The sequence below is a fragment of the Diaphorina citri genome, unplaced genomic scaffold (assembly GCF_000475195.1).
Source record: "Diaphorina citri unplaced genomic scaffold, Diaci psyllid genome assembly version 1.1 scaffold1612, whole genome shotgun sequence".
Classification (NCBI taxonomy): domain Eukaryota; kingdom Metazoa; phylum Arthropoda; class Insecta; order Hemiptera; family Psyllidae; genus Diaphorina; species Diaphorina citri.
This window is the reverse complement of record NW_007379038.1, coordinates 3,899-20,671: the sequence shown is the minus strand read 5'-3', so window position 1 is coordinate 20,671 and position 16,773 is coordinate 3,899. Positions and strand designations below refer to the sequence as shown.

At 39.2% G+C, this 16,773-nt stretch overlaps 2 protein-coding genes and 1 long non-coding RNA gene across 3 annotated transcripts in view; all 3 read left to right on the top strand.

The window, feature by feature from the left end:
* Positions 1-1,944, top strand: part of LOC103516597 (fat-like cadherin-related tumor suppressor homolog) — a 36,977-nt gene extending 35,033 nt beyond the window's left edge. Inside the window, 3 exon segments of the mRNA XM_026828938.1 lie at positions 311-1,344; positions 1,446-1,505; positions 1,676-1,944. Coding sequence (XP_026684739.1) covers positions 311-1,344; positions 1,446-1,505; positions 1,676-1,786 — 1,205 coding nt within the window. The 3' untranslated portion in view covers positions 1,787-1,944.
* A 6,713-nt stretch (positions 1,945-8,657) lies between these two features.
* Positions 8,658-9,403, top strand: LOC113470473. The gene is made up of 2 exons (XR_003393515.1): positions 8,658-9,062; positions 9,264-9,403. It is a non-coding gene; the product is annotated as an uncharacterized LOC113470473 (long non-coding RNA).
* A 6-nt stretch (positions 9,404-9,409) lies between these two features.
* LOC103516596 (fatty-acid amide hydrolase 2-A-like) overlaps positions 9,410-16,773 on the top strand; it is a gene marked incomplete at its 3' end in the record, with an annotated part of 11,256 nt that continues 3,892 nt past the window's right edge. The window contains exon 1 of the mRNA XM_026828939.1: positions 9,410-10,726. Coding sequence (XP_026684740.1) covers positions 9,581-10,726 — 1,146 coding nt within the window. The remainder of the gene's footprint in view (positions 10,727-16,773) is intronic.

The following is a 16,773-nucleotide window of genomic DNA, read 5'->3' as shown; positions in this document are numbered from 1 at the left end:
GAGAGGGAGAGAGAGAGAGAGAGAGAGAGAGGCGAGGAAGAATTTTGTATAATCATCCAAGGGTGGAGGAAAAGAAAGATTGAGGGAACAAAATGTCTGGATTATTTTTTTGGAGGGTTCCAAAAACTGCGTTAGTCATAAGAAGCTACATTACTGTTAACTTCTATGTAAATATGTACGATATATACTACTTACCTATCATGTACATAGAAAGTATGTCTATTTTACTGTCCACGCGACTAATAAAAAGAATTTTTCATGATGAGATCGACGAGTGCTTTATTTATTTCAATCTGTTATTAATTTTCAGGACAAGGGGATCTGGATGTGTTACTTCATATAGAGGGTGGATTCACACTGGCCTCACTAAATGAGGCGCTCAAATCAGTCGGTCTCAACACTATCTCCTGGCAATGTGAATGTCTCAATGGTGTATGTAAACAACGCGTAACATTCAGTCCTGATGTCATCTCCCCTATAGCTACTGATGTCACTAGCTTTGTGTCTCCCTCACACACGCACCTTGTGTACTGTGCGTGTCATAATGGTTATGCTGGGAACCGGTGTGAACAGAAAGCATCCCGCTGTTCCTGCACTAATCCTGACAAGTGCTCTCCAGAGTGTGTCAATGCTTTGGAACCTCCCTGTGCCTCTAATAACACCTGCTCGTACCGCGCCTCTAGCGCTATCTATAATATAACACTCGAGGAGATTATCATAGGAAGTGTAGCTGTTAGCACGTTACTGCTCCTCATCTGCTGTATCCTATGTATACGCAAGTGTTGTCGTGCACGGCGGCGAAGACGGAACGCTCGCCTGGACAAGGAAGTGAGTGTGTTGAACTCGGAAGTGAAGCGAACATCCAAGCTAAGTAACCTCCAGGTGTCTCAACATACAAGACCTGCCTCGTATACCGGAGCTACTAATAATGATATCCTTTACTCTGCTGTCACTCAACTTAATAACCTGGACACACTGAGGAGCTATGGATCAGCAGGGGATGAACTAGAGATGCCGCCAGACTATTTGAGAAACCTGAACCACGCCCCTGCCAACAAGATTAATAATGATCTCAAGAGGAACCTGGACCAGACCCCACCTCGTGTACCTAAGAGAACAGTAAGCTGTACAGATGATAATGACGTCACGTTTATTAATACAAGGGGAGGATACCATTGGGACTGTTCAGACTGGGTCCGTCCCTCGCATGCCTTACCTAACATATCCGAGGTCCCGGGGAGTGAAGTACCTGACTCATCCAGTCTCCATTCAACAGACAGTCATGAGACACAACCTCTGAATCCGGCCGTACTAAACATGTGTCATGACCCGTGCAGAGACCTAAAGTACCTGACTCATCCAGTCTCCATTCAACAGACAGTCATGAGACACAACCTCTGAATCCGGCCGTACTAAACATGTGTCATGACCCTTGCCGAGATCTGGAGACTTTGAACGAGGAGATGTACTTATCGTACCGGAGTGATGAGGAGGAGGACGATGTGGTACCCTATGGGTTCCCGAGGAGACACCGCCTGACTAGTCAGAGTGACATGTCGACACATCTGTGTGAGATAGAGGATTCAGATAGAGAGGGGCAAACTTCGGCTGTATGATTCATACTGTATGCCAAGTGTACTTATCGTACCGGAGTGATGAGGAGGAGGACGATGTGGTACCCTATGGGTTCCCGAGGAGACACCGCCTGACTAGTCAGAGTGATATGTCGACACATCTGTGTGAGATAGAGGATTCAGATAGAGAGGGGCAAACTTCGACTGTATGATTCATACTGTATGCCAAATGGCTGAACCATGCTATATGTATGCCAGGTGGGTGAACCATGCTATGGCACAGTGTTGGATGTAGGTATGCCATCAGCTCCGAAATCATATTATTTTCTAACGTTGTCCTGACAAAAAACCACCACCACTACTTATCGACTGACTGTGTTATTTATTACCTTGTACATATTTCCTACCCATCACTTGACATTTGACCTTATAAATACTGCTCTCATCAATCTCATTATTAATTTACAAGTAATAAGTGTGCTGACATCATGCCAATGTATATAATTATGTGAGATAGAGGTACAATGGTATGTAATTGTCTTCTTATACTTACTTAGTTATTACATTACTATAGGTTATCAGTTCCAATTTACAAGACTGACGTCTCTTTTATTTGAAGGACCTCTTAAAAGTCCTTGTGCTACTTTCACTCAAAACTGGAGTCTCGTAGAAGTAGGAATTCTAAAATTGAGATTCTTTTTTGATGAATTAATGATACAATAGATAATAATCGTAGGTGATATTTATGAACAAAATTTTCTCCCAAATCTCATTTTACCTACGAAACTCCCAGTTTCGAGTAGTTATTACATCCCCGACAACGCATTACCTAATTTTTGACCCTTTTGTGTCACCTTAGTTTTTAGTTTTAGATGTTTTCCTCAGCCTTGATAAATTTGATCTACGGATACGATATTTCTGACCTATTTGTATGTCTTTCTTGCCGATTTGTATGTTCATTTTCCCCATGTGTTTTTTTTCTGCCCCACACTAAAGACCTTTTTTCTCCAATGAAATTGCAATGTATTATTTAACCTAGAACAAAATGATTGAATTATTAAGAAACAGAGTTTCACGGTTTTTCGGCATTTAAAAATTACAGGCAAGATGCAACCTGAAATACCGCCTGTTGCTTGATGAAAATTCAATCATTCAACCTGCCTGCCATTGCCCGCCACACACATTCAAGCATAGGTTGTATTCGCTTATGTGACTTTCAATTCAGTCATCATACGAAATTGCTCTTTGGAGTAGTTAGGACAATGGTCCCCTACCACACCCGCTGCCACTCCAAACTAGTCCAAAGAGAAGTTTCGTATGATGACTGAATTAAAAGTCACATACTTGAATACAACTATACATGGCCGTGTGTGGTGGGCGTTACAGTGAAAATCACCAGCATTGGTGATTAAACGTGATTTGATTAGACGTAAGACCGGTTTGGTGTAGGCTTGTAGAAAGAATACTGTCGATAATAATTAACCACCAGGATTAACAAGATTAGCGTGAAGGTAACACATGATGTAAAATATGGATATGCTGATGCTGACATTGTAAAATATGGATACCTACTACCTACCTATGCTGACATTGCTGATAGTCTGTTTATTCACTAGTGATACCAAATACTTCAACTTGTCTACCACATTCAGCTGTTCTCCATCTAGGTGTACTCTCTGTTCTGGTCATTCCAAAATTTAGCTGCACAGTTTTCGTCCTGTTGATTCTCAAGTCCTCTTTTCTCCAAAGCATTCTTCTTCCACTTCTCTGACTTTCTCTCCATTTCGTTTGACAGATGGAACTGTAACTGCCAAGGTCTTATCGTCCTGAAATCGAAGAGAGAAGGAAAACTTTAAATAAATATACACAAATGTTATAAAATTTCATCCCTTTCTTTCCCACCGACTAAAGCCTGAATGAAACTTTTTGTCAGTTATCAAAATCTTTTACTGACCTTTGTTATCAAAATGAAATCAGTTGAACTGGGTACCCATGTCTTTTTATTTTTCATTCGTTTTAAAACACATCGAATCAAATCTGTGATACTTGATAACTTTTTTTTTCCTTGGTTCTTTTTTTATGTCTATTAAATAATATACTATTAAGAAAACATATTTTTCATTCGTTTTAAAACACATCGAATCAAATCTGTGATACTTAATAACTTTTTTTCCTTGGTTCTTTTTTTATGTCTATTAAATAATATACTATTAAGAAAATAGTTTGAAGAAAACGCACCTAGTGAACCCACCAAATGAGGAATATGATGAAACTTAATTTAGAGATAGAAAACAAATACATAAAGGGAGAGAGAGAGAGTAGGAGAAGGAGGGAGAGAAGAGAGCGAAAATGAGAGGAGAGAGAGAGAGAAAGGGAGCGAGGAAGAATTTTGTGTCGGATGGTCACCCATGTGGTTACTAACCATGCACAACGTTGCTTAACAATACTCGATTTATCTACAAATCTACGGAATATTTTTTAAAAATACTTGAATACAGATTCGATTGACAAATCGATCAAAACAGCTCGTTTTATTTATTTTTTCCTCAATTGCCGGCAACCGAGCCTGAGGTTCATCTCTATAGAAAAATCTGAATATGTTTTTTTTTTCCGTTCTGTCAACCATCATAAATTATTAATTATCATTACTCATGATTTCATTGTAGATGTATCATCGCTACATAGTTGCTAGTCCTACCTAGTTATCAAGGTTACTATGTATGTATACTATCGTACCTAGGATACTTACTACAGGTATACCGAAAAATTTTGTATAATCCAAGGGTGGAGGAAAAGAAAGATTGAGGGAACAAAATGTCTGGATTATTTTTTGGAGGGTTCCAAAAACTGCGTTAGTCATAAGAAGCTACATTACTGTTAACTTCTATGTAAATATGTACAATATATACTACTTACCTATCATGTACATAGAAAGTATGTCTATTTTACTGTCCACGCGACTAATAAAAAGAAGTTTATGAAATTCATTCTTATCATCATGTACAGGATTAAAAAGGAAAAATTAATAAAAGATTAATTTGTATTTTTGTAATAAAAATTATATCCGTGTTTTTATATTTCGGCGGTGCCGTTCATTCCAGATTTAGCACGATTGTCCTAAGGCCGTCCACTCTCTCTCTAATAGGTGTACCTGACGGGTACGGCTGAATAGGTCCGTCTCTCGGGTAGACCTGACAGGCGGACCTGTTTAGCCGAACCTGTCAGGTCTACCTAATTGTGAGTGGCTGGCCCTAGGAAGCGACCAATGTGAGAGCTGTCACCGGACACAGCGTAAGTTTGAAAGACAATGTTACAACTTGAGTGCACCCCCAAAATAGCCAGCAGCACATGGTGACTGTCACTCGCCGTCATCCCAACCTCGTATGGCGTTGCTTAACCTAGGTGATCTGTCGGGAAACGTTGCCGTTGGCTATCTTAATGAAATGCATTTCAAGAAGATTCATGTACAGGATTAAAAAGGAAAAATTAATAAAAGATTAATTTGTATTTTTGTAATAAAAATTATATCCGTGTTTTTATATTTCGGCCGCGCTGTTTATTCCAGATTTAGCATGATTGTCCTCTAAGGCCGTCCACTCTCTAATAGGTGTACCTGACGTGTACGGCTGAATAGGTCCGTCTCTCGGGTAGACCTGACAGGCGGACCTGTTCAGCCGAACCTGTCAGGTCTACCTAATTGTGAGTGACTGGCCTTAGGAAGCGACCAATGTGTCACCTGACACAGCGCAAGTTTGAAAGACAATGTTACAACTTGAGTGCACCCCAAAATAGCCAGCAGCACAACCATGTGACCAGACTGTCACTCGCCGTCATATCAACCTCGTATGACGTTGCTTAACCTAGGTGATTTGTCGGGAAACGTTGCCGTTGGCTATCTTAATGAAATGCATTTCAAGAAGACACTGAGATAAAAAAGAAATCAAATACAACTGGAAATTATAGCACTGAAAGCTCGCAGAAATTAAACAAAACTTTCTTCATTAAGCTCAAAGTTTGAGAAGTACATTTAAGTTTAAAGCAGTTCGAGGTAGATACCTATGTATTATTACTTTCTGTAATAAACTTTAGCCACAGTAGGTATCTACTAAACATAATTAGAAATCTACTTACTTCGCCCATTAGGATACTCATTTATGCCAAAAACATTTGCTTAGGTACTTAATGCTGAAAATTTTGTGTTCGCTTTGTCGGATGGTACCTTCTGATCAATGGGCCAAGGAGCACACGGAAATACTCAAAACCAAGCTCACTGAACTTCTAGGAGACAATGGTGTTCTGGTATTTCCAGCAGCCCCGGAATCTGCTCCTTACCATTATGCTACATTCTTCCGCCCTTATAACTTCACTTACTGGGCATTATTCAATATCTTAGATTTCCCTGTCACCAATGTTCCTGTAGGTTTAGATGGGAAGGGGTTACCACTAGGTGTGCAGGTGATAGCATCTACTAATAATGATAGGATTTGCTTCGCTGTGGCGGAGTACCTGGAACAATCGGGAGTTGCGGGCTGGAATAAGCCTTTCAGTGCCTTCTGAAAAATTTTTTGTACCTAAATTAGATAGATATATAGATAGATAGATAAATAACTGTCGTTTTTAAAATTTTACAAACTGGGGGGGAAAATCCCCTGGGGGTGATATTAAATTTATTTATGTTCAATCATCAGCTATCTAATACCTAGGGTGGTGCTTGCCAACGCGAATCTTCTTGGACCGAGTTCAATTCAAGATACATAGTAGGTAAATCCTCATTGAACTCAATCTCAAGATAATTTTATTCGATTTGATAAGCCCCCGATATAAATAGCATCTACTAATAATGATAGGATTTGCTTCGCTGTGGCGGAGTACCTGGAACAATCGGGAGTTGCGGGCTGGAATAAGCCTTTCAGCGCCTTCTGAAAAAATCTCAGTGAGGAACGAAGTATTTTCGTGTCAAATTAGATAGATATGTAAATAAATAATAGTGGTATTTAAAATGGCACAAATTGGGGAAAAATCCCCTGGGGGTGATATTAAATTTATGTCCAATCATCAGCTATGTCTAGGGTGGTGCTTGCCAACGCGAATCTTCTTGGACCAAGTTCAATTCAAAAGATACATAGTAGGTGAGGTAAATCCTCATTGAACTCAATCTCAAGACAATTCGATTTGATAAGCCCCGATATAAAACTTGCTTAACTTTCGCATTAGTATAGGTACCTGTAATTATTTAGATCCCTACTATTTTTGGTTCCTTGTTTTTTATATCGTTGTTTCTTTCATGGATTTTTTTTCTCTCTCTATAAAAACAAAAAGTGAATAAACGAGAGCAATATTTTGTTCGCTGTGTTGAAATGTCCCTCTTTTGTATTTTTGGCTTTTGTTGATATTTCCCAAGTTCCCGAGCGATTTTTAAGCCCTTACTCCCAGTCTTTTTCTCTCACAGAGTGCTTTTATTGCACGAAGTTCTATTTTTTTTTTCTTCTCATTCTGTACTCTGTACTGTAGAAGAGTTGTTGGTTATGTATTATCCATTTTTCCCATCTCCCATTTTAATCATCTAAAATGTTTTACACAAACTTTTTTCTTGCATAATGGGAACAACGGTAGATACAACTATTCCAGCTTTCTCAAGCTGGGATAACGAGAGAGAAAGAGAAAACAATACCGAATTCAAAGGGAGATATGTGGAGCAAAATGACATTCTTTCTTTTAGCTAGAATGAACACTTAAGATGCAATACTTCTGTTTTTTATGGTCTTTTAAGGCCTTTTTATGCTCTTTTAAGGCCTTTCCAACATTTCAACAATGCTACCTAACTGGCAGAAGGTACCAGCTTTTCGCTAGAGTAGCCAACAAACAACTGTAAAAACGGCTATTAAATTAAGTATTGCCAGCCTAGTTGGCTTGGAGGGTAGAACCTCCAAGGACTAGGTCGCGAGTTCGGTTCCCGCCCGGGGTCGAATTTATCCTTAACAAAACAAGTACCTACTTAATGCTAATCGAGAGTCGCTTGAGGAATTCAATACAACGCAACAACGCGAAGAGCTACGCCAGGAGGGAAAGTGAAATGAAAAACACGCGTTCAGTTCGCGTTGGTTTGGCGTCATACCCGCGTTCAGAGCTCTCTACTACAAAATAATAACAAGAAGGGTGAAGACATGGCTCTCCATATTTCATCTGTCAGAGACATAAAGTATCTTTTCGTTTGAGTTTAAATCTTCAAATTAATCCTCAGGGGACAGAGTATTCTTCTCAACTGCGGGAACTGTCACTGGCGTTCGTCTTGATTCGATTCCAGAGCAGGCACGACGATTTTTCTGGAGTAAAAAGTGCGAAGATGCCCTTCGCGGAATGTGCCTCAGGTCTTTTTGGGAGACGCTGTTTTCTTCTTTTTCTAAAAGGTGGTTCAAGGGCATTCGAAGGGTGATGACAGGTAAGTTATCAATAAAAGTGGAAAATGGAAAAATAATACGACACACCTTTGAAGTTATTTCAATTTCAATAAAATCAAAAAAATGTAATATTCATTCAGGTGAGAATATTTGTCATGTTATTTAAAATAAAAATTCTCCAGGGTTTGGGGACGGGCAAAGGTGGTTCAAGGGCATTCGAAGGGTGATGACAGGTAAGTTATCAATAAAAGTGGAAAATGGAAAAATAATACGACACACCTTTGATGTTATTTCAATTTCAATAAAATCAAAAAAATGTAATACCTATTCATTCAGGTGAGAATATTTGTCATGTTATTTAAAATAAAAATTCTCCGGGGTTGGGGGACGGGCGGGGGCTGCTAGAATAAGTAAAAAGAGAATAGTAAGACTGATGTAAGAGTTATGTAGAGACAAAGATAATTTGAACTCACCTTTTGAGGGTGAGTAACAGAGAGCTACAAACTAAAATAAATATATATTTAGGTAGGTATACCTATCCATGTACCTATATCATGACTTAGGCGAGCCACTTACTATCAGGTAGACCTGACAGGTGGACTTGATCAGATGTACCTGTCAGGTCTACCTGATAGCGAGTGTCTGGCCTTAAATGGAACTATACACGGCATGACTTAGGCGAGCCACTTACTATCAGGTAGACCTGACAGGTGGACTTGATCAGATGTACCTGTCAGGTCTACCTGATAGCGAGTGGCTGGCCTTAAATGGGGGAACTATACACGCACAATGGGTCACTCAGTCCAGCACACACCACAAATAACAGAGCAACAGAAGTGTTTCACTGTTTCATGGGAAGGACTAGTGTATCACATCTCTGCTAGATAGATACGTAAATAATCTGTTATTTAAGCAAATAGAAAAATAAAATTATTCACAACATTATTATCTACAAATTACACATACACATCTAATCGAATAACGTAACTTCTTCTTTTTCTTCTTCTTCTTTTTCGAAAAGGAGAGAAGTTACCCTTTTCCATTAGATGTGCGATATATCTAAATAGGTTACGTGTTAGGTACATACTAAGTAATGTAATGTTATTTAAGCAAATAGAAAAATAAAATTATTCACAACATTATTATCTACAAATTACACATACACATCTAATCGAATAACGTAACTTTTTCTTTTTCTTCTTTTTCTTTTTCGAAAAGGAGAGAAGTTACTTTTTTCCATTAGATGTGCGATATATCTAAATAGATTACGTGTTAGGTACATACTAAGTAGGTAATGTAATGGTTGTAGGTAAATAGAAATTGGAAAAAAACGTTGCCAGAATTCACAATAAATCTATCTACTTGAAAAAAATTTTAACATAAAAAAAAACTGGCAACTTATTTGTAAACAAATTTGTCAGCATCGAGGAACTTAAACAATAAAACTATTGCGATTAGTTCCATAGTAATCCAGAGCTACAATGATATCTTTTAAAATTTAATGAACACTTAAATTTTACATTACTTACCCATCATAAATAGTCTTTCTTTTAACTTGAAAGTTTCAAAGTTACTCGTGTTGTGTGTCAACTTTTCCCAGTGGCCATAATGTGCTCACCAAAGAGCGCAAGTTCCAACACTCCTGATCAATCCTCCAGGCGACATTCTTCAAAAAACCGCCTAACTTTTCTCCGAACATTCCTCATATTTGTGCGCGTTTGTTTCGATTCGTTCATCAACATAATCTTTTCATTCATTTACAAAGATGAAGCGTTTCCGCTGCCTCCAGTGAAAAATAAAATCGTTCTCGAGAGTGCCACCCAAATAGCCAAGAAAATCCGGAATAAAAACATCACAAGTGTGGAAGTGGTCCAGGCGTTCATAGAACGGATAGAACAAGTGAATCCTTACCTCAATGCAATGGTGGACACAAGATACACTGAGGCACTGGAGGAGGCCAAGGCAGCGGATCAGAAGATAGCACTAGAGGAAGATATCTCGGATAAACCATACTTGGGAGTTCCGTTTACATCCAAGGAAAGCACCGCATGTAAAGGTCTTAGTAATACCCTTGGACTGTTGGCCAGGAAAGGTAAGAAAGCAGATGCAGATGCTTACATCGTAGAGAGAGTCAAGACCGCTGGAGGTATACTCCTAGGGAATACAAACATCCCTGAACTCCTGTGGTCAGAGTCCAGAAATATGGTATACGGACAATCCAACAATCCCTACAATCTATGTCGTACCACAGGCGCGTCCTCAGGGGGTGAGGCCTGCCTAGTGTCTGCTTGTGGTTCAGTCCTGGGCCTAGGCACAGATCTCGGGGGCTCCAATAGAATACCAGCCCTGTACTGTGGTGTGTATGGACATAAGTTAACCACAGGGTCAGTGAATAGCAGGGGGATCTATGGAAGGGATGGTAAGGAAGGCAAGTCCATGTTAGCAGCAGGACCTATTGTCAAACATGCAGAGGATCTCCTCCCCTACAGTAAATGTTTAATTCTACCTGACAAGCTCCCAGCCTACAACTTTGATAAATCAGTCGATCTAGCCAAACTGAAAGTGTTCTACGTCGAAGAACCAGGTGATATGAAAGTGTCCCCTATGTCCAAAGACATGATTCAAGCCATTCGGAAATGTGTGAACGCCTTGAAAGTTGTAAGTCATAGTGAGCCCGAGGACCTCAGTCATATTAAACAGTTCAGACTAGGATACGATGTGTGGCGTTACTGGGTCTCCAAAGAGAAGGATGATTTTTTCTCTGATCACTATTAGAACTATGTTCGTTATATTTACGAGACAGTCTTGCATCTCTATATTGGGACAAGCCACTGTCACAGCTTGAGGAATATCTCTCGTTGTAAGGTTCAGGACGGTTGGTCACATTAATATCAGCCTGGATGACACCATTGTCCCGATTCAGTTGATTCTCACTAGACGCATAACTTCTGTCATACGTGCGACTTGCCCTGGTACGCCATACAGGCTGCTCATAGTATTGTGTCCTGGTCAGATCCTTCTTATTATTATAGCAGAACATCTTGATCAGTTCTCGCTTGAATCTGGGGTGTGTAATGGCGTAGATATAGGGGTCAATACAACTTGCGGCTTTACAGAATAGAGCTGGAATCATACTGGACAAGGGGGTGATATACTGATGGTAGTCAAAGATCCCCATGAGAGCGATCGTGGCGTAGGGTGTCCAGGATATGAACCATAGACCTATAACTCCCATTGCTACTATACATAGGCGTATCTCTATATTCCTCTTCTTCTGCTCTGCAGCATGCCGTGAGGCGGACATACCAGACTTGATAACAATCATGCAGATCCTCACATAACAGAATGTGATAATGAAGAACGGGATAACCCAAGCAGCGCAGAAGAATGTCAGTATGAAGCCCTTGGTCCAAACATCCGAAGCCAAGTAGTCAAAGCTGCAGCTCGTGAGGAAACCTTCGGGGACATATCTGAACTTGGAACTGACGAGAGGAAGGCTGGCGAAGAATGATCCGTACAACCAGAGGAATAAGATCCATAGTCTGCTTCGGTTCCTGGTTGTTTTCAGAGGATCTAGGGGATAAACCACCACGTAGTAGCGGTCTAAAGCTATAGAAGCGAGTGTAGTGATTGATACAGTACCGGTGAGACCACCAATGAAACCGTAGATTTCACAACCTGAAACAATCAACATTCTCTGATAAGCTAAGCAAAAAACAATACAAATATATTATTATGTGATTGTGCCCTACATAGGAAATGACTGACTTTGAAGTAGTTGGAAGGGTTAGGTTGTAGAAGAAACTCAAGACATCAAGTAAGCCTAGTTTTTAATTATACCTCGTAGTATGTAGGTAGTCATTTCTACCTCCTACTGAACAATGAATGCATACGTTATTATTTACATCCATGAATTATTCCTTTGTTTAAAACAGCTGCATAGGTATTAGGTAAGGTATTAGGTAAAGTAATAGGCATACATAGAGCTGGTAATAGTATACTCGTATTCAAGTCTAGTATGTAGGTAGTCATTTCTACCTCCTACTGAACAATGAATGCATACGTTATTATTTACATCCATGAATTATTCCTTTGTTTAAAATAGCTGCATAGGTATTAGGTAAAGTAATAGGCATACATAGAGCTGGTAATAGTATACCCGTATTCAAGTTCAATCAAAACTTTTCTCGTATTTTACTGTGTAGTTTGTACTTTGTTCTATAGTTTGTTCTACTTCATGTGTTCCTGTTCCCTCATATTCAGTCTGATAGGAGAATCGTACCTTAGAAATCACCAGGATAGCCTAGTTAGCTTTTTTGGTAGTGCGTCTGCCTTGTAAGCGCTAGGCCGCGGGTTCGATTCCCGTCCGGGCGGGATTTTATCATGAAGGGATGAGGTTCTCGGAACGGCTGGCTTTCTCCTATCCTCTCTTCCTTCTTTCTTCGATTTCGGGACTATAAAACTTTAGCAGTTACAGTTCCCTCTATCAAACCTCAAAAAAAGGGAAACTACAAAAAATAAATAAAAAAAAAAATCACCAGGTCTTCAAATACAACCTATTTTCCCCAACATAGGTCCTCGTACAGACTGTTGTAGATGAAAGGACCGGAAGTTTTGGCCAGCATAAAAAGAGTCACTGATAGGCCAGATTCATAATCAGCATATTCGCCCGAGTCTGCAGGGATCGCAATCTGAAATCAGCAAAAAACGAAATGTTGGATAAAGGCCCTTTACCATTTGTCGTTCGAGGAAAAAATCGTCCCACTTTGGGAACGGGCTTTGTTAGCCCATGTGAAGTAAATCCAGCGCTACTGCTAGGTTGGAGGTTAGGCGTCTGCCTTGTAAGCACTAGGTCACGGGTTCGGGATCCGCCCGCCGGAGTTTTATATCCCTAAAACAGATAAGTTCGTTCTCGGAAACGGCTGGCGCTTTCTCGTATACTGTCCTTTTTCTTTCTTCGCCTTTTGGATGAGAAAGGCCTTTGCCTAATCAAAAATACCTACCTAATTTTTTTTCGAGCAAATTAATTCCAATTAATCATCCATTCCATGAAAGGAAAATAGAAGATATCTCAATTTGTGTAGGTACTTTTCTCCGGAACAAAAGAGGAAGGGAAGGGGAAGATGGAACCAAATAATGGGAATGAAAATAAAAAATGTAAGCAAAAAGAGGAAAAGGGACAGAATCTAAGGGAGGCAGAATTTCAAGTCAAATGACAGACGAGGTTTCAAAAAAAAAAAAAAAAAAAAAAAAAAAAAAACAGCCTGCAGTGTATTTTCCAAATTTTCAGGATCAGCCTTTCACAAAAATGAAAATAATATCACAAACCCAAGCATTTTTCCACCTGGTCACAAATGCGAAAAGCAATGGTAAAGAAATAAGAACGTATGCAAACACGGGGAATTTTCATTTCCGGTTATATGAGTTGGAAGAAAAAAGCCGGGGACAAAATTGCCGAAATACATACAGGGTGTAGAAAAAACATATTTATTGTTATAAAAAGAACGTTGAAATATGACAAAAGTTTCCTGCTGGCTTTCTCCCATCCTGTCTTTCCTCTTTCTCTGTTCGATTTTGGGACGATAAGATATTAGCGGTCACAGCTCCTCGTCCAAAACTCTTGGGAAAAAAAACTTGATACCCACATCCCTCGTATAATTCAGATTTCAAGAATACGTTAGCCGGGCACTTTTCTTAACTTCTCTACATAATATGCCTCATAGCAATGAAAAGAAAGATCATGAAGAGGAAGAGGAGTAGGAGGGAAAGAGAGAGAAAGAAGAAGAAGAAGAAGAAGAAGAAGAAGAAGAAGAAGAAGAAGAAGAAGAAGAAGAAGAAGAAGAAGGAGGAGGAGGGGATGAAGGAGGAGGAGGGAGAGGAGGAGGAGGAGGAGGAGAAGAAGAAGAAGAAAAACATCCCTGACGTCCTATCAAAAATAAATCCGTTCTAATACTTTTTCCATTGAAAAAAAAAGAAAAACTTTCTACTTTCTCCATCATTTCTTTTCTCCCTGCATGATGAAATTTTCTCAATATGTACTTTCCAAAATTTTCAATCAGTAGGTACTCGAGTACTTTTAGGGGGATTTGGGCCCCGAGGGTTAATCCGGATTAATGAAACGGATTAATCCGGAAAAAATGAAATCTCATCGGGTTAACCCACTGTTGATAGTAACTTTGACCGGTAGCTATTTCAAATTCAAATCAGTAAAGGCCTCCTTCAATTTAAATTGATCCCAAGGGCAAGGAAACCCTAGACCCTTGACAAGTGTGCCTGAAGGCATGTGATGGGTTCCAATCCACTCGACCCCCAATATTTAAATTCAACTAATTGACCTTTTATAACGAGATATATTTAGCAGTTTCTAGATGTCAGTTTCAAGTTCCACAAACGAATCTGCACTCTCCATTTCTCAATTTTTTTACTCCACGAGCAGAAAATATTGACAAACGGGTTTTCCATTCGTGGAATGGGGCCCAGATGTACGTAGGTAGGTACATACATAATTTAATAAGTTTCCATTTATAGAACCAATTATCCTCTACTAACATTCACCCAAAATAATGGAAATAACAAAAGTGACAACTTTTCCAGATTTTCGAAAGTCGTCAAAAATACTTGAAAATAACCTTCACAGGGTTAACCAGAATTCGCTAACAAATAACTATATACATTGTTATACGTATATTATAATGGGGAAAAAGTTTGATTATAACAAACTGTTAACTAACCCTTTTTGAAACTTTTCGTTCTTCCTTTTTAAAAGTTGAGTGTACTCTGCTGCTCTCGTCAGAAAACCGCTCATTTTTACTCCAGATATTCTAATCGTTGCTATTTTTATTGCGGTTTTTGAAATTCATGCTAGGAACACATGGAAACATCAAGTGTGACCAAGTTCAGGTGTTCTAGACAGAAATTGTGGAGAGAGTTTGCTTTGCAATGAAAAAGGATTGCTTTAACCAGGTTTTATACATATGTAGAAGGAACTAATGTAACGACGCGACGGAGGTTTTATCATTCTGAAATCGAAGAGTGGACAGGATAGAAGAAAGCCAGCCGTTCCCAGAACGAACATCGAGTTCGGTCGCATGCTTACAAGGCAGGCGCACTACGTTCCAAGCTATCTAGACTGGCAGGCCAGAAAAAATGAAAATAAATAAAATAAAAAACAAAATTAAGTAATCAAATAATAGAAAAGTATAGCTATAGGTACTTAGGTACTAGTTGATATAAAAATAGTTCATTATTAAATTAGAAATTCAAATTGTAACCTAAAACCTACTCGGTTGGAAAAAATACCCATTCGCAGAAAATGGAATGTAATCATGAATGCATAAAATATGATTTCGACGCAGTAGGTAATTTTAATTTTATCTCATGAATTACCTACCTGATGTTTTAATTAGATAAATGTTGCAATCAGTAATCAGCGTGAGAGACAGAAGAGAAAGAGAGGGAGGGAGGGAGGGAAGGAGAGAGAGCCTGCCAGTGATTTAGATTTTAATTTTTCAAAATTTCACACTTGACTGACCTCACCTAACACTTTTTATCTTGCAGGTTCTCTCTCTCTCACACACTCTTTCCCTCTCTCCCTTCCTCTCTTTCTCTCTCCCTCCCATTATTTTTGTATTTTCATCTTTCTCCATACTTTCTCACTTCATCTAAGTGCCTCCCTCTCTATTAATCTCTATCTCATCCTATTTTTTCTCCCATTATTCCCCTCCTCCCTTTCTCTCCCGCTCTCTATAATCCAACTTCCTTTCTCTCTTATCCTCCCCCTCCTTTTCTCTCCCTCTCTCTATTATCAACTTTTCTCTTCCTGTCTTTATTATCGGTTCTCTCCCTCTCTCTATTATCCCCCTCCTTTATCTATTTTCTCCATTTATCTCTCAGTCTCCTCCAATAGTTTTCAAGCAAGCATTCAGTTGAGTAATTCAAGCTCGACAGGAAAGATACTTTCTCAAGATATTTTTTTCAGCCCTTATCTCACCAGAGATTTTTTACTTTCTATTACCATGTATAGTTAATTTACCTACCTATACAAGGTAATGAGAAAAAATTGCAATAATAAAAAAAAAAAAAAAACCTCAAAAAATTTGCCGACCATTTGGGGGAAGAAAATTTTAAAGTCAATAGCCTTGAAAGGGCTAGGTAAACGTACTTCGGACCCATAGAGATTGACAAATACGTTACACGTATGTGTTTTGTAATAGGACACTTGGTTAGGAACCTACAACAGACGAGGTGGAGAAGGAGCCGAGGAAGGGACACGGAGGAAAATCACTTATAAATCTTGGGTAAGGCAAAGGTTATTTATTAGGATAACTAAAGTACACTTTGCAGGGCCAAGGCAAGGGCGTTATTTAGCTTTGCAAAAGTGTAGGCTCATGGGCGTCCTTTCAACTTTGCAGGCAGGGCAGGGGTGGGGGTTTAGGTGCGTACTTCAGAACTTCCTGTGTTCGCATGAACAAAAGAGAATAAAAGAAGAGAAGTCCTGATAAAACGTTGTAAAAAGAGAGCGATTACAATACATAAAAAGACGACATATAAACGAACGTTATTACAGCTTGAATCTCATATGTCCCATCCTAGCCAGACTAATACAGAACTTCATATGGTTAAAAGGGATATCAGAAGAGAGATCAATAAGAAGAAGTTAACAATGTACAAGACTAACTAATTGGGAATACCTATGCAAATAGGCATCCACACGTTATAAAAGAAAGGTTTGTATTTCTGTATTATTATTTGTAAAACCCGTATGAAAGAAATGCCTTCCTTAACTGCCCTGGATCGTGAAT